This window comes from Anolis sagrei, chromosome 4, assembly GCF_037176765.1.
Source record: "Anolis sagrei isolate rAnoSag1 chromosome 4, rAnoSag1.mat, whole genome shotgun sequence".
NCBI classification, from domain to species: Eukaryota; Metazoa; Chordata; class Lepidosauria; order Squamata; family Dactyloidae; genus Anolis; species Anolis sagrei.
The window spans coordinates 200,797,265-200,815,525 of record NC_090024.1 but is presented as its reverse complement, the minus strand read 5'-3'; the positions used below and the strand labels follow the sequence as shown (position 1 = coordinate 200,815,525).

The following is an 18,261-nucleotide window of genomic DNA, read 5'->3' as shown; positions in this document are numbered from 1 at the left end:
ACTCCTCCCCCACTGATTTGAATCAACAAATGAAAATGGATAAAAACTTTTTTTCCTCAATACACATCCATAAAATTTATTCCTCATAGCAATCCCAGGAATTAATACAAGCTCAAATTTATCTCAGATTCTCCTCTTGTCTTTTCTGTTGTGCTCTAGATCTGCCCGCTTTCTATCTTGAGGCTAACATATTCACCCCTCACATTTCTGTATAAAGCCTATATCCCTCTGTATCTCACTCCCTACAGGGAGTGAAAGTACTATGGGCAAGGGAATGGAATTCCTGCAAATAATTACTATTAAGTCACAAACCTGGTCAAGCAACTCTGGTGCTAAATTCCACTGGACGATGAAATACCTTGACAGTAAATGTGGTTCAAATTTGATGGATCAGCAGATTGCTGCTGATCATCCTTGGGTGAAAATTAGGTTCTCTGTTGTAGTAACTGTAATATAACATTGTCCAGGCCAACTACAAGTGTGCTATTAGATCATGACATATGAATGTAATCAGGGCCACAATCCTATAAGCCCATACTGAAGAAAGCAGGACAAGCACTGTATTGAAAGTCATTGCTCACTCACATTCTCAAAAAGACATCTTTTGACATGAGTGATTAAAGATAAAGGGATCCAAAGATACACTACCCTCAAAACAGATACCACCAGCTTCACTAGATTGGTTAAACAATTATGTGTTTCCACTAACTCAGTGCTGTTACCTGATTTCACCTGTCAATATGAGCAAAGTTCAAGGGCACAAATAGTGAACTGCATGGAATTACAGAGTTGGAAGAACCCACATGGGACATCCAGTCTAATCCTTGGCATGCAGGAAAAGTACAAGCAAAACACTCACAACAGATGGCTATCCAGCCTCTGATTAAAAGCCTCCAAAGAAAGGGCTTCCACCACACTCCAAGGCATCTTTCCAAGGATTCTGTTTCTATCTTTAGGGGTAAAAAGATGAAAAATATTCAGTGAAGACACAATTCCTATCACATTCCAGAATTGCCACGATAGAACCACAGCCACAATTCCATAACCCATACTTCTCTACACAGCTACCATAGTTTCATTGTTTAATGTCTCCCAGCCCAAACCCCCAATCCTCACTTACTAGGCATCAGTCTCTGCATGCAACAGGGATCTGTCAGTTAGTTGGGAAGCAGATAACTGATGTCTCCCTCTCCCTCTGTAATATCCTGGTTCAAGAACAAGAAGCAAGAACTCATCATAATTCCCTCTGACATTAGAGATTGCATGTGTGAGAGAGGATGAACACATCAACCATTAGCAGAACAGAGCAATTGCTTGTACTGGTTGTTGCTCAATAAGTGAGGATTGTGAAACCTTTACAATCTCTGTGAATGGATGTTTATCACGGTCCCTATACTAGTAGGGATCATGACTCTGTAGGGATTTATTTTTGAAACTAAAAAATGGACAGCCTAAAAGAAATGACTCAAAAATGTGTTTCAAAAGATATACCTAGTCAAAATCTGTTCCTGTGTTCTTCCCTCCCCTGCTTTGGTTCTCTATATAACAGAGTGAAGAGAAAGAAAAGAAAAAGGATAATACAATGGCTTGTTCTCATAAGCTTTAATAAATTCTTTACAAAAAACACCTTATGACAAATGATAACATTTGAGTGAGAAAGGACAGCGACTTTAGAATAAGCTTCACATCCTAGCATCCATTGCTTAAAAACGTTAAAGCTATCTGGAAATCTATTCTCATTTTTTTTTAATATCAAAGGGAATTTTTAAAAATTATTCAGGAGCTTACAGTTAGGTTCAAAACACTCCATACTGTGCAATAATTTTTTCTCATCATTAGAATGCATACACACTTGCACTACCAAGCATACAGACAGCATATTTGTGAAATGGGATGCAAAAAGGCTTGATGAAATCAGTATATTCCAATTCCAAATTAAGATTTCTTTAATCACAGAAATTTGAGATTTCTGTGTATAATTCTAGGCACTGGCTTTTAACACCTGAGAGTCTATAAGTACAGAGCCCAAACCCAATCTTTTAAATGTTGGATTATCATATGCTTTTTCATTAGACAATAAAAATGTCAATTATTCAAGAATTCAGAATATAGCAGCTTGAAAATGAGGGCAAGATGAGCCTTCAATGCTCATGTCTCCATTCTGGTTCCACTTGTTGCTGGATGTGACTCTCTCCTAAGATGCGATCTGCAGGAAAAAAGAAAAAGAGATAAAGGGGCAAGAAAAGTGAGATTCCTTTATCTTTCTTTTACCCTCATGGTAAACTGCCAAGGTTTCAGGAACACTGAACAGATGTGCCAAGGTTTATAATCCATCATGTATCTTACATAACATGAATTCTTATTTTTCCAGATACATTAGATTACTCCATAGCAAGTAACCTGTCATGATGCTATTTACAAGCAGGAAGTTATCAAAACCGACTTCAAGCCAAATAGTCCAGCCAAGAGGCAACAGCAGGGCGGTACACCGGTGAAGCCGGCCGTCCATTTGAAGATTGAAGGCCAAATCCAAAAGAGTCTAGAGTCTAAGGTTAATCTGATTTCTAAAAGTCAGAGTCAAAGGGTAGGTCCAGAGATCATAAATCCAAGATAAGCAACAGTCCAGAGTTGCAGTTCCAAACCCTGATGTTGCTGCCAGCAACAAGGTGACACACCTTATATGTTAGGTTCTCAGGTGCTACCTATTGCTAGCTCATTTTTCTGTTAAACTAGAGCAGTGGTTCCCAACCTTTGGGCCTCCAGGTGTTTTGGACTTCAGCTCCCACAGTTCCTAACAGCTGGTAAGCAGGCTGGGATTTCTGGGAGTTGAAGTCCAAAACACCTGGAGGCCCAAAGGTTGAAAACTGCTGATCTAGAGCAGTGTTTCTCAAATTCTGCTCCTCCAGGTGTTTTGGACCAACTCTCAGAAACCACAACCACCTTACTAGCTATTAGGAATTGTGGGGGGTAAAGTCCAAAACACCTGGAGGAGCAGAATTTGAGAAACACCAATTTAGAGATTCTGCAAAGTTGAGCCTTCACAGCCCCACAAAAGCTGGGGCACTTAGCCCTTTCTCAGAGGAGCTTGCTTGCACTTGCTCTACAGGTTGAGATGTGGTAACTACCTCCATGGGGTGTTTTTCTAAATTCGGCTGAGGAAACTGCTGGGCTATAGCTCCAATGCTGATCTTTCAGCCAGAATCTCCTCACCTTCTCTATACATGACACATCCATATTTTAAGGCATTAAAATAGACAAACAAGAAAAACTAATCAAACTATCTACCTATGTATGCATCCATTAATCTTGAAAGAAAATAGGGATTTAGCTTTTTAAAAACCAGATGCAAGAAAATCCCTAAGTATTCGTGTGACAATGTTTGCTTTTTGTCTCCTGGCTTTGGCTAAACCTGAGGTTGCAAAACTGGGGAAAAATTTGATGTTTTCTTTTCCATTGAGAGATGGGGAAAAGACCTCCCTCCAGCCCTGATTTGCTGCACTGGATGCAAGTAATTATTAAAGTTGTACTCTTTTCCAAATATGCCAGTGGTGAATGGTAATGAAGCCTTGGCTTTAGTGTCATTATAACCCCTTACCAGCTGAGTCTCTATTCAAACTGAGAGAATGGAGCTGAGCTGTCAGTACATCGTTGCCATCACCATCATTTTCATCTTCCACATACTGATATCCTCGGTAAGCATTATTTTCCCTGCAATACCTGAGGAACCTGGAGAAATAAACAAAGTAGCATGATTAGGATTAGTTTTTATATCCCACCTGGTAGAAAACTCCCGAGGGCTAATATTTCATCTCAACATTATCTGCTTAGAGACTTCAATAGTCACTATATTATCTTGCAACTCCCAGTGGTTTATGGCACTATATAACAACTACTGGATTTGCTGCACGGTTAACACTGTATGGAGAAATGTATTTTTTCAACCCAATAAAAATATTAACAACTGCTGTGATACCAGGCTGACTTCCAGAACAGAAAGAAATGCACTAAGGAGAACTGCTCAACAGAAGAACTCACTCTCCGCTGGGTAAAACTCAAGCAAACTCAAGCCCCATATCATAGAATCATAGAATCATAGAATCAAAGAGTTGGAAGAGACCTCATGGGCCATCCAGTCCAACCCCCTGCCAAGAAGCAGGAATATTGCATTCAAATCACCCCTGACAAATGGCCATCCAGCCTCTGCTTAAAAGCTTCCAAAGAAGGAGCCTCCACCACACTCCGGGGCAGAGAGTTCCACTGCTGAACGGCTCTCACAGTCAGGAAGTTCTTCCTCATGTTCAGATGGAATCTCCTCTCTTGTAGTTTGAAGCCATTGTTCCGCGTCCTGGTCTCCAAGGAAGCAGAAAACAAGCTTGCTCCCTCCTCCCTGTGGCTTCCAAGTATTTTTAAGAATACTTTAAGAATACTTGAATTTTTAAGAATACTTGGATTGACAGCAGAGGGATGGGAGAAACTTTTTCTTGAAAGGGTTTGGATTACAATTGGGAAAAGGGCTTTAGGGAAATGAAGGGCAATACTTACCCAGCCCAATATTCATCTTTGGCAAGAGTCATTGGATTCCCTACAATTATCAGAAGTGCCTTGGCTCGTGTAACAGCCACATTGAAACGCTAAAGATGGAGAAAATAAATCAGAAAAAAGAATGATATGCTCTATCTACTATGAAAAAGTATAGCATCCATTTGAGAAAAATGCCAATCACTGCTCTCAGAAAAGTAACCTTTGATCCTATACTGTTAACTGGACCTTCTTGTTGCTTTTTCAAAAGCAATTTTTATTTGAGAACACTGAGAAAAGGCAAAGGCAGATTCACAGGGCCAAGTTAAAAGGATCATGTTAGGCATCCCAAGACACAATAGGATCCCTACCATTCAGAGGGGCAATGGAAGCTAAAACCATTCAGATTTGTCTGTGTGACAGAGAGGTTTCTAGGAGAGGCATTCTCATTCTCTGTACCATCTAAGCAGGCTAATAATCCAAGATGGCAGTCTTAACAGGACCATAGTGCCAGCTTCTAGGTATCAGTGCAAGGAAAATAAACTTCGTTAACTTCTGCTCAGACATTACTCACACTTCTGAATAAGGCAGGAATTGGAATACAATTCACAACCCCATCATGCTATAATGGCAGAGCCACAAGACAGAAACAATGAAAAAATCCTTTTGCATAGGGGAAGGCATGTCATGAATTTCAAAGTAAAAGTATCAGAGCAGTGTGTGATCAAGATGATACACAATGATTTTACCTTGGGGTTCTTGAGGAAACCAAGTTTGAAGTCTTCATCAAACCCTAAGTAATGATTGCTGCTACGCACTGTTGAAATGAGCACCACACGCCGTTCCTGACCCTGGAATTCCTCTACAGAGCCCACCTGGGAGAATGGAAGAAGGTAACAGTTAAATAACAGAGACTGAGATTGGAAACATTCAGACTCCAAAGATCAAAATGCACTGTCTCTCAAGTTACATAATTTAGGAGTATGCCTTCCTCCTCCTAGCAGATCAGGACTGGGAGTCATGAATTTTCAATGGCCTTAGAATTAGCTAAGAATCATAACAGAAATGGCAAGTTGCATCTACAGCTTTATCCAGTCTGTGTGGGCTTTTCTAGCGTATCCAGTGAATTAAAACTGAACAGAAATGTCCTCAATTAGAAAAGCATATCAAATCCATCCAAAGTATGAAAGATTATATTTAAGATGAATGAATATAATTACCCATTGGCTCCAGAATATCATTTTATCATTGTTCAGAGTGCTATTAAATCCACTCTCCTTAAAAATAACATTCCAAAGTCCTTTTATTTAAGAGCATGTGCATTTAGCTCAACTGTATTTCTTATATCACAGCTGACAAAACATCTCACCTTCAAATCCTTGATATTGTTGAGATTTTTGAGTTCTGTTTCTAGATGAATAGCATATTTTATTTTCTCAACCTAGGGAGACAAGAAGCAATGCCAGTAATTCATAAATCCCTGTAGAAAATGTGAGAGCCGGAAAATATTGAAATAAACTCAGGGTTTTTTCATCATTGAGCATACAAAATTTTTGCTGCTGTTAACATGTACTGCAGTATTCTGTATTGTTCATTTTGTATTTGATCATGCAAGAATCCTAGTAATAGAAGTTCTGGCTTGAAGCTGGTATGTAAGAATTTAAGAATTTCTTGGATTACTTCATGATTTTCCAAAAGAATTTCATCATAAAGACACTGTGGATGACCTAAAGATCCTTTAAAAATAATCTTTAGGTGCATTTTTCAATGTGCATTTTTTTCTTCTTTCATGAAATCCTGCACCCCTATCCCTCGAAATAGTGGAGGCCCTACTGTACCTGGTGTGGAAAACATTCTGATCTTATTTATTTACATTATTTATATTCTGCCCTTCTTACTCCAAAGGGGACTCAGGGTGGATCACATATATGGCAAGCATTCAATGCTGATTATACAATGACAAGACAGACAACAGTTATATATAGGCTTTTCCCATCTCTTGGCATCTTTGGAGGCTATGCTGAGTTCCGACCACACGACGGTGATGTCACTCAATCTCCTTGCTGAAGAGCTTTCTTTGTTTGTAAACTTTCTCAATTTTCTGAATAAAACGCTGTGTCTAAAATACCTCCCCGCTTTAATGTGATTGTTATTTATCTACCCACATTTGTTTTCAAACTGCTAGGTAGGCAGAAGCTTGGCTAAAGGTCAGGCGCTCACTCTGACTTTGAACTGAACCTTCCAGAGACTTATGACAAGTCTCAAGTTAGCGCATCTTTTAAAAAACAATGCCAAACCTGGGAAAGTTAGCAATTTGTATTGTAATTTCCACAATTCCAAGCCAGCAAAGCCAGAGGTCCAAGCAAGTAATGATTCCAAACTTTGAAACTCTTATTTAGTCAGTCCAAACCAATAGAACACCTCACCTGTTTCCTGTATGGTGAGATGACACCAATTTCTTTGGGAAGAATTCGGGACTGGCCTTTCTTGCCTTGGTCTTCTAGAAGCAGTTTCCTCAGGTAGTTGATCAGAACAACAACCTCAGCAGTGTTGAAAAAGGAAGGGCTCCTCGCTTCACGCTGGTCTTCTCCACAGACTCCATGAAAGATGATGGGAAATCCCTGTAAGGGGAATTGCAACTCAGAGCCCATATTTATAGAACAGGCTAGAACAGACTCATTCAGACTTACTCCTTCCTCACCTTTTGAACCAGTTCTTTCCATTTACAGTAAGAATGAGTGATGCAATGGTCACCATGTTCCTGCAGCTCCCCATCATAAAACTTGTCATTGGGAAATTTGAGAATGGCAGCATGGGATCTAGGGTGGAAGATGGTATGTTAGCACACAAACCAGTGCAAAGTGTCTGTGACACGGAGAAGGACAATGTTTTCTGTTCACGCCTCTCATAGAATGGGACTCTGAACCTATGGTTTCACATTGTTCTTCTACAGCAGAGTAGGGATGGATAAATTACATTTGGGCTAGGTAGCTAGATTTATTACTATCTGCAAGACTAAAAGTGTGTGAACACACACAGAATGTCTTTCTTATAGCAATCTAGTATCCTGACAATCCTACACAATTAAGAAAGGTGTCATAGTTCATCTTAAGCATGAGTCTCCCATAGATTTTTGGGCACAAATTATGCATTAGCCTTCACTTTCCTGGCAAGTGCAATGTAAACAAAACATACACATTCCAGTCTGAATAATATACTCCTCTATTTTTCTTTACTTCCATTTAGCAGCCTGCAAAAATCAAATGCTCCTTCCCCCAGCTTTCTGCTAGTGGACAGTGTGCAGGCTCCTTTAGTTCCAATGATACAAGCTCCTTTTCATACAAGAAAAATTGGGAGTATTGGGTCACTTCTAGTATTTTTCTTTAATAATTTTAACAACTTTATAAGTATTTTTGGACTTGGCTAGGCTTAGGTCTGTGTTTAATGTTAGATATGTTGTGGTCATCTTGTTATGATATTATTTAATGTTATTTATTGGTTACTTTATTATAGTTATGAATTTACTTTTGGGAGTAGGCAGGGTTGTTTATATTGTCTTTGTTCAGTGTATAATGACATTGCATGTTTGCCATTTTTTTGTTGGAAGCTGCCCTGAGTCCCTTTGGGGTGATAGGGAAGAATATCATGTTATTATTGTCATCATCATCATCATCATCATCATCATCATCATCTTTTTTGACACATTTTTCTGCCAGAAATTTGGCTACTAATCTTGCCCTAATTCCTTAGGTAGGTCCTCAAGTCTTTTCACACACTCATAAGGTTCCTCTGTGCCACAGGTCTGCAAATGGGCATTTCCAAAATCCAATTTCAATGACAGGAAACAATTTCCCTCTATTTTAAATGAAACCACTACCATTTTTAATGTCATTCCTGCAGCCTCACTCTCCATCTGCTAAGCTGGAAGAATACTTCACTTGGTGCTTTCTGTTTAAGCAGCCTTTTTGTGTGTACATAAGGGAGATTATTAGTGCCACAGGTGTTTATATTTTTGTTGTAGTCTTTTAAATGTTTAATTGTTTTTTTAAAATACTAGTAAGGTTTTTCAATTGACTTCCTTTGGGATCCTCCTTAGGTCTTACTCTGGTAGAAAGGTCCTGTACAAATGAAACAAATAAGGGGGTTGCAAGAAAGATTAAGGTAAACATTTCATAGAACACTTAATACGCTGCATTTATCTGTACCCATCTTCACTCTTCTGCAATCATACTACTAAGCACACAGATTACAAAAGTTTTTCCAGTGTTTGAAATGACAACTATGAATGGGAAATTGTAGTCCTTTTGCCCAATTTGATTTATATTTGGAGAATGTCTAACACAGGAATTTGCAACACTATTTAAAAAAAATATTTCCCAGTTAGTGGGCTAGAGCTTTCTTCCTAAACTAGAGCAAAAGTAGCCAGGAACCCTGCTTGTTCAACACAAGATGCAATGAAATCCCTGGCAAATTGAAAGCTGCCTTGAAAGAAACAGAGACCAATGTGCCTCTCCTCCTCCCTCTGCTGGAAATCCATGGCAGAGCATGAGATTACCTATAGTTCCGCAACAGCTTGGTCACAAATTGTGCATTGTAGATCCCATCCTTCTTCTGGTACAGTGAGTTCTGCTGCATCAGCCGCTCCAGCAAGGAAAGCCCTAAAATAGCAGAGCTTGTAAGTTAATGTGAAGGGACCTGACTTGTGTGCTCTCCCAGCTGCCTTTTTCTCAAATTTATCTCACACCAGCATGAAGGACAAATTAATGTCTGTATCCCGAAAGGTGCTCATGCATTTGGCAAGCACGCTCATGTTGCTGACATGGATTTAAAACACTGACCAAGACTCTCTGCATTACAGACCTTTTGCTGGTATGCATACATCTGCTTCCACTAAACCAGAGGTGCTGGACTGCAGCTGCCATCATCTCCAGCCATGTTCATGATGGGGATTGCAACCAGGCACATTTGAAGGAGGTTAGGTTTTGGGGAGGAGTGTCTCAAAATAATCCCAAATAACATGGGCACAAAAACAAATGACTACATCGAGTGCATACCCTGCCATGGCTGCAACCACTGGATGTATTGGGCCCTAAAGACAGATTGATATAGGAATTATTCACTGGTTTTATCTCTACAGAGATGACCCCATTGAAAGAAGCACTGATCACTTTAAAACCTGGAAGGTATAAAGCAGTAATTGTCGGACTCTCCAGTTGTGCTGGCCTACAGGTGTCAGCACAACCTGTTGTAATGCTTGGAATTGCGATTCAATCACATCTGGAGGAGCAGATGACTCCTAGTAGGGTTTCTATTTGAGAGTTCTAGCATAAAAGTTGATTAGAATCAGCCCTCCACATTTGTGGGTTTGATTTTTGTGGATTTGCTCATTCATGGATTTAAGTAAGTCGTTCTAGGAATCATTTAGGTCCTACAGCACAGCACTTCCACATTTAGCCTTCCACATTTACAAGTTTGACTTGTGCAGATTGGATTTTTCATAGATTTAATTAATATGGTTGTTCTAAGAATCTTTAGGCCCTCCAGCACAGCTCTATCGTCAACCTTTGGTGGACACAGATGATAGAAACACACTGGAAGGCCTAGAGAGATGTTATCTCAGGTAAAACAAATGGATGCTTTCCCACAAAGGTCCTGTGTTCTTAACCCCAGCAAATGTGACTGACTGTATGTGACAGTTCGCCATGAGGAGCAGGTAACTAACCTGCCACTGAAAAAAAAATGCAAGTTTACCATAGGTCTGCAATATGCTGCAGACCGCCATTAGCTTCTCACTCACCCAAGCCATGTTCAATAGCCAGAGGAGACCTCAAGACTGGTCCCAGTTGCATGGGATCCCCTGCCAAAACCAGCTGGCCACCTTTAGGATTAGACTTTGGGTCCATTGTGGCTAGGATACCTAGAAAGGAGGAAATGATGGGAGTTAATCTGGGCCCTAAGCAGGCACGTGAGTTATGTAGTCTCATCAGCCTTTGTGTGAAGTTTCATTAATTATGCTTAGATCCCAATAATTTACAAGACCAGGAATGTGTTTTGAGAAACATGGAGAAACAAACAAGATAAGCCAAATCCTGTTTAAACACATTGAAGGACATTTCTCAGGGCCTTCTGGGCCAGTGGAGGAGGAGTAACACCCTGAAACATCTGGAAATACATTGGCAGGGAGACAACATACGAAATCCACAATGTACTTTAAGTGAACCAAAGTATTCTGTGCAAGAGTATAGCAACTCACCTGCAATAGCAATTAGACTCTCAGTTTCGACAGCATAGCCACTCTCATCAATGAAAACATGTGAAAAGTGTCCAGGAGGGAAATCAGCTGAGACCAATCTAGCCAAGAGAGACCAGAAGACAGTTAGGACAGAATATTCATCATAACAGGTGAAGGGAAATCAGATGAAGAGTGCCTTTAGATACAAAATCAATACAGTTTGATGTCACTTTTATTGCCATGGCTCATTGCTATGAAATCATGAGAACTGTAGTTTGACTTCTCTGCCAAATAATTAGTGTTTCACCAAAACTACATCTTCCATGGTTCCATAACATTGAGCCAGGTCAATTTCATAGTGTAGATGCACCCAAAGTGTGCTTTGTAAGTACTAAATACACACACACACACACACACACTTCTCAGGTGCCACTGCCATATGCAAAAATGTTCAAGCACAGCCAAAAACGCCACACTCTCCCTTTTACTCTCTCTTGAACACAGATTCACACACTCTCCAACTTTCCACTTACCCTTTATTTATTCCCATGCTTACTTCATTCTCCTTCCACAGCACTCAAGACTATATAGCTATTGATACTAAATACATTAAAATAATGCATATCAATAAAAGGTATCTTAAAATTCATAGTTTAAAATTAACTGGGTAGGCATGTCAAAAAGGCAGGTTTTTATTGTGGTTTAAGTTCTGAACTTAAACTTTCCTCCACAGAACATAATTGCATTATCTTCCAGGGAGCAGCTGATAGATAACTTTCTGCTACATTCTTTTGTTTTTCTACTCCTTTTTCCTCTCCCTCCTGCTTGATTCTCCCAGGACAAACTTCTCAACCCCAAAATGCCAAGTTAACAGGCTGATTAGGCTGACAATGTGAGTGTCTCAAGGCCATCTAGTAAGAAGGAATTCTATAATATATGCTCTCCCACATCAAACTCATGCAAGATCCAAGGGAACTCATGCAAGGGAAAGGATGTTTCTACATTTTAAATTTTCTTCCATTCCTTTTCTTTCTTTTGCAATGTAGTACAGCATCTGCATCTCTGGGAAATATGTTTCTGGATTCCACACTGACACAGGAAAGTGTGGATATTGCCAAACCCTTCTAGCCCAATGATAATATAGAGCCATGTTGGTGGACCTAGGAAATCCCTTGAGATGAAATGTTTTATTGGAGGTGGTGTGAAATAAAACCACGGATGCCAGTCCTGGGGATATGGGCATCATACTGTAAAAGAAGGAGAATTTTCCTATTTAAATCTTTTAAAAATAAGCAAATTCTTCTAACATACTATGCCTTCCCCATTATGTAAAAAGAAAACCTGTCATCACCATTTTCTCATCCCAATTTAATTTGTTCTATTTTTGCTTGGTACTGGACTCTCCATACCTTCCAGCTGTCACTAGAGTAGTGATGATGATCCGGTACTTTAGAAGCTCCTCTTTTTTGGGAAAGACGGGGCATTTGTTTTCCTTGTCCCAGTTGCAGAAGGGCTACAGAGGAACATCGCAAAACACTTTAGTAAAAACTTCAAACTACTGGGAAATTACTGGAAATAGCAGTAATTAATATCTTTGGTACTAAAATGTGCAAGCTTGAAGAAATAAAGAGGCCTTCCTTTTGTATGAGATGATATGGGGGCAAACCTGAAACTCCTTGGAGGACTCTACCAGATGTAGGTTAACACCACGCAGAACTGCCACCATAGTAGGCAGTTCCTACTATTGGCCAGCAGCATGTTTCTAACATCATGAACAGACAGCAAAATGACTACTTATTTACTTTATTCCAGTTTTATTTCTTACTGCCTAGGACTGTACTGTCATTGACTGCTCAGCATTGTGAGTAGGCCCTGGACTCTACTAACTGTTATTGTGTTGATAATGAAATATCAGTTGGTTGGTGGCTACGTAGATGTCTTAGATGTTTAGGGCTTTAAATGATTGGGTACAGGAAATCTAAATGACTATACTTTCCCATGTGTTTGAAACCTTGTGAGGAAGCATATCTCTCAATCCCACTATCTCCTTTGTCATGTTTGGTGGGAACAAAGAAGAGAACATTCTTGGCTTTTGCAGACATCAGAACTCCACCTTCACCCCATTAGACAGTGGTTGAGAAAAGTCACATTCATAAAAAAGGAGCGGGTCCACCATGGCAAAGGGGTCATCACAGTTTGGGCCTTGGGGCTTTGACTGGATTCCTCAGGAGGTCAGCTCACCAGCTGTTAGGATTTCTGGGAGTTGAAGGCCAAAACATCTGGGGACCCACAGACTGAGAACCACTGCCATAAGAGAAGGAAAGCTTTTGCTGGCATCTGAAAACATTTTTTGGTCTGACAAACTTCAGAATTCTCAGGGTTTGTGGTATTCTAAAATTTTAATTGTTGACTGTCCATCCCACTGATACATTTTAGGATGTCGCTGTAATTGGCTTATTTATTTATTTCGTATCAAAAGCATCGCATAAATTAGTATAAAACTGATAAAAAATAGAAGTGCAGGGAGCTAAATATCCTTTGACCAAAAATGGGCAACAGCAATGGCATTGTCTGTGGCCTCCAAAAACTCTTCCTCTGTACATGAGGTAGGGCACAGTGGACAAGCATACAGATGTCTGTTCTGCTCCATAGTCACACAAGGTGTGGGATTTTAGTGCCATTTTGTCAGGTTGTCTTTTGATCTGCCCATTCCACTTCTGAGTCTGTTCAGGGACTTCCAAGTTGCCCATTCTTGGTTTGCCCCTGGAGGAAGACCCTAATGGGGGGCCATCCAGTTGGGATTTCCTGGTTTAGCTGCCCAAAGGGATACCCTTGCTGTTGCTGGGGGGATGCCAAGAGGAGTGGTAGTTCACTTGCTTTGATGGGCAGACTTGTACCAAGCAGGGCAGGCATACTCGACAGTTGAGTAAGACAAGACTAGGGCTGATGTTCTTATTTAATTTTGGGTCTAAACCCCATGTGCTGCCAGTAAGTTTCTGTAGGATGTTATTGCATACAGCTACTTTGTGCTTGGTGTTCAAGCATTATTTCCTATATGCTAGTGTTTGACCTAAGGTGACACCGAGATATTTAGGATGGAAACAATGTTCAAACTCTTGACCTTCCCAGGTGACTTTCAATTTTCTGTTGGCTTTATGGCTGCATAGGTGGAAAGCACACACTTGTGTCTTGGCAGAGTTAGGCTTCAGATGGTTATCTTTGTAGTAACTGGAGAGATCTTTCAAGGCATTAGTAAGTTGGATTTCAACTGTTTCAAAGTATTTTGCTTGTGTTGTTAGGTCAAGGTCATCAGCATTTATAAAGCTCTATGTATAATGGGCTTATAAAATGGCAGGACACAAATGAATAAAAAAAACTGAAGCAACAACAGCTGGAAGACACTTGAAAGCTCAATGCACTTGAGTTCAGAAACAACACGTCAGGATTCAACATCGGTTGAATGCAATTAATTGGGCTTCCACTCCATTACTGTCTTCAGACACCTGACAAAAAGAACCCTATCCAAGAAAAGCAACTTTATCTTGGACAAAGGAAACAATCACCCACCTTGATATCTTCAGGGACTGTGCCATAATCCCTGCTGCTGGCATTCATTCTGTACATAATCCTCTTTTCCACATGTGGTCTAAGGAGCTGGCAGAGTAGGTCAGAGGCACTGTTGGAAGGGGCACAAGCAAGGATATGGGAGCCCTCAATGCAATGCAACACCTAAGCAAAATAAAAACAGGAGATATGTGGTTTTTTAAAATGTCACACTTCCATGCTTCATGAGAGGTCAATTGTTAGAGAATGGACCACAATCAAAAGAGGAAGCTGTCTTATGCAGGGTCAGACTATGGATCCATCAGTTCCAGTAGCCTCAGCTCAGGTTGGCAGTAAAGGCTTTCTACTCTTCTTTCTTAGTCCTACCTACATACACATCACTGTTTTCTAGGATTCTTCCATTCAAATATTTCTAATGCATGGCTTTGCTTAGCCTCCAAAATCAGGCGCTCTTTTACACTGCGTGATTACAACATTATGATTCTATATTAACAGTCATACAGATCTCCAATTCAGGGAAGGGCACTTATAATTCCCAGCATGAGGCTTTGGCGCCTTCTCAAACTACAAAATTTCCATAGGTAATTGCCACAGCAAAGTGGAATCATAGTGGGCCCCAAATGTGTTCCTGTGGTACTGAGGTATATTAACACAACAGGGGTGATTCCAAGCAAGACTGCTTCATTTCCTGAAAACTAGAAGTTACAAAAGTTACTTTTTTGGACCACAAATCCACAGCACAGTCATTGGGAAACTGAAGTCCACAGAAGAAGATGTAGACCAAAATGCTACTTTCCATAAGATCTCCCCAAATTACATGCACATGAAGCACTTTCCTCACCTGCTTGATGGCCTCCACTATGGTGACAGTCTTGCCTGTACCTGGTGGTCCAAATATAAGGTATGGGGCTGGTCGGGAGGTTCCTGCTACCACTCGATAAACAGCTTTCTTCTGTTCAGTGTTTTTCTCAATGCTAGGATTATATAGACTAGCATGATGGAAAAGAGAGGGGAAAAAGAGATAGCAAATGGCACAACAAGGAGCAAAGTTAATGCTAGTTCAGACTCCACAGCTCCAATACTGTCAGAATATCTCTAAGCCAAAAAGGGACTTCAACCCATGTCCAGTCTTCCCCTGCCCATTCCAATCCCATTTACTCACTTGAGGCGTTGATTGACAGTAAGTAGTGATTTCCCATAAGACAAAGATGGGAAAAGGAGGTAGTGCAGCTGTTTCTCTTGGGCAAGTTCAGCAGCACGGTGCTGGATGCGTAATGGCACACGATTTAAGGTGAAGGTCACATTGAACTTCATTTTATTGATGAATTTGTATAGCAGTCTGGAGAAAAGAAGAATGTATAAACACATCCTAGATAATTCCTTATGCAGTCTGCCAAATGTAATATCATACTTTCCAACTTGCAAATTGCTTACTCTCTCTTGTACTACGTCTTCAACAACCTCTTTCAAAGCTTTGAAAAAGCATTGTTTTGAACTACAGTTCTCGTGGTCCTTCAGTCAGCATAGTAGTCTGAAAAGCAACTTCCAAACCACAAATCTACTTAATTCATCTAAAGCTTCCCTTAGCCAACTAGGCCAGGTCCTACAGGCACTCTGACCAACCAACTTCACTACTACACCATCCTTAATTCCTTTTCAACTTCTCCCATTATTCCTTGTATGAGCCCTCAAGGCTTTCTATTCTTATTCTCTTCCATTCAAAACATGGTTTGACTTAAATAATTCCTCACATCGGATCAGCTTTGCAATAATGCTGTTAATCTCACTGGAAAGATCAATCTGCTCCAGGATTCAAACAAAACTCTACAGGGGTTATCTAAGTGTGGAACCTATCTTAGACATAGGCTAAACCACCTTGCCTTTGGAATTAGGAAAGCTGGGAGAACTTGAAAAGGAAGTAAGAATGGCATAGTAGTAGTAATAATAACTTTATTTTTGTACCCTGCTTCCATCTCCACGAAGGGACTCGGGGTGGCTTATATGGGGCCAGTAGTGAAGTTGGTTGGTCAGAGAGCCTGTAGGACCTGGCCAGGTTGGCTAAGGGAAGCTTTATGGAAGATGGGTTAGGTAGATTGGTGGTTTGGAAGTTGCTTTTCAGACTACTATACTGACTGAAGGACCATGAGAACAAGGATTCACAGGCACCAGCTTCAACTGCCTTCTAATTCAGCCTACAGTTCAGTAGAATTTGATCATCCCCTCCTATCTTTTCCTCTCTTTCCAAGTGTTTGACTGTTAATGGATGATTTAACTTTGCCCAGCAGATTGTGTGTCCAAACACCTCATTATTCAAGGTAGTCAATATCTGGGTCCATGGATGTTCTCCAGATTTGCAGTATTCTAACTTTTACTGGTTGAATGTCCATCCCATTTTGCACAAAAATACATGTATTTTGATGTAGAAACTGGCAATTTGATAACCATTTCTAGGACTCTCAAACATCAAGATGAAGAACTCACTTTTCAGAGAAGCCCAGCTTTATTCTGTCCAACTCCACAGCATGAACATAGCCCTTATACTGGACAATGGGCAGCTGTCCTTGCTCATCAGCCAAGCTTGCTAAAAGATGATCTCCTCTCAGTACTGAGGGGCGGTTTTCAGCAACACCAGGAGCCTGAGGCAAAAGACAGAGCCAATGTGAAATAATAAAAAGGCACTCTATTCTTGTGTACCCAAACATTCGCTGAAAGGGATACAGGAATAGTTGGAGGATGTATATAAGAGAAAAAGTTTGTCTATTTCTTTCTCTCGCCTTCTCTAGCTGTGTACTGCTAGAGCCGGAGTGGGGAAATTGTCCCCTGAATCATTTTTGTGTATGCCAAAACCTCTTCCCATTTTAACTTATTTAACTTGTCCTCTACCCAAGAAGGAAGCAATTCTCCTTCATTTTTGCCCCTTTCTGGTTCTATCAGACATAAGAGGGTTTACTGAAACTCTCAAGAGACATCCAGTTCAAAGGGTATGGTAAAGTTGCCCTGCAACTGCCTTACAGGATGCAATAGAACATTTTGAACAAAACCGTTTTTGGAAAAGTTAAAAATTATGCGTTAGCAAAAGAAAAATGACAAAATGGGAAAAATCAGAGATATCATAGTGGAAGAAGCTACAGCACCTTAAGATCTGGTCGTATGTGTGAAGTTGTTCACTTCTATGCTCGTTCAACTGATTTAACGTGCTCATTGTAAAATCCTCGTGCTATGGCTTTGGTTTCTCTGTAAATATTTAGCATCTCAACCACCGAGAGGTCACTTAAGCAGAGAAACAGAAATACACCCAAAGGGCAAAAATTGAGATTTGAGTATGATCAGAAAAATCTCTCCCATTCAATCCCAAGGTGCCAGCCCTGAGGTGGTCACATTCCAGGGCTTTTGAGTCATTCCTCCAAGACCATGGAGTGATGCACAGCACAATTGTGGCTAACAATTTGGGCAACAAAGCTGACATTCTCTTACTCCTGGTTTCTTCTGGGGAGACAGTTTGGGTTTTTTCCCCATATTAACAGGGAATCAGAACAAACGGAGTCTCAGCCACAAATCCTTTTGTTTTTGTTATTTTTACAGAGAAGGGCCATACTGGGGTTCCCAATGAGATGCACAATTCTAATCTCTGCTTCAACCACTATTCTACAAACCCTCGATTCTATCTTACTCACATTCAGGACAAGGAGATCCCGATCAGCAACCATAGGAACACCAAGCATATCATATCTGCGGATGTCCACTTCCATTTGGAGCTCTTCCAGGTGAAGGAGCAGGCAAAACTTGCTAGAATAGTTGTCAAACTGGAGGGGAGCTTCCAGATCATTTCTGTGTAAGTACAAAATAGCATCCAGCTCATTCATCTTAATGGGGTAATTTGAAATCTAATCACTCTAAATCTACATGCTTGGGAGTTCCTACTAATATATGACAGAAGAGGCAAGGCT

At 40.4% G+C, this 18,261-nt stretch overlaps 1 protein-coding gene across 2 annotated transcripts in view; it reads right to left on the bottom strand.

Annotated features, from left to right (window-relative positions):
- Nucleotides 1-1,587: 1,587 nt before the first annotated feature.
- MOV10 (Mov10 RNA helicase) overlaps nt 1,588-18,261 on the bottom strand; it is a 34,481-nt gene continuing 17,807 nt past the window's right edge. For both annotated transcript variants that reach the window (XM_060772689.2, XM_060772690.2), the window contains 16 exons: nt 17,989-18,142; nt 16,796-16,950; nt 15,477-15,653; nt 15,156-15,303; nt 14,318-14,479; nt 12,160-12,263; nt 10,772-10,869; nt 10,316-10,435; nt 9,074-9,176; nt 7,220-7,337; nt 6,945-7,139; nt 5,888-5,959; nt 5,268-5,393; nt 4,543-4,631; nt 3,596-3,726; nt 1,588-2,206 (listed from right to left, as the gene is read on the bottom strand). In XM_060772689.2, coding sequence (XP_060628672.2) covers nt 2,142-2,206; nt 3,596-3,726; nt 4,543-4,631; nt 5,268-5,393; nt 5,888-5,959; nt 6,945-7,139; nt 7,220-7,337; nt 9,074-9,176; nt 10,316-10,435; nt 10,772-10,869; nt 12,160-12,263; nt 14,318-14,479; nt 15,156-15,303; nt 15,477-15,653; nt 16,796-16,950; nt 17,989-18,142 — 2,017 coding nt within the window. In that variant the 3' untranslated portion in view covers nt 1,588-2,141. The remainder of the gene's footprint in view (nt 2,207-3,595; nt 3,727-4,542; nt 4,632-5,267; nt 5,394-5,887; nt 5,960-6,944; nt 7,140-7,219; nt 7,338-9,073; nt 9,177-10,315; nt 10,436-10,771; nt 10,870-12,159; nt 12,264-14,317; nt 14,480-15,155; nt 15,304-15,476; nt 15,654-16,795; nt 16,951-17,988; nt 18,143-18,261) is intronic.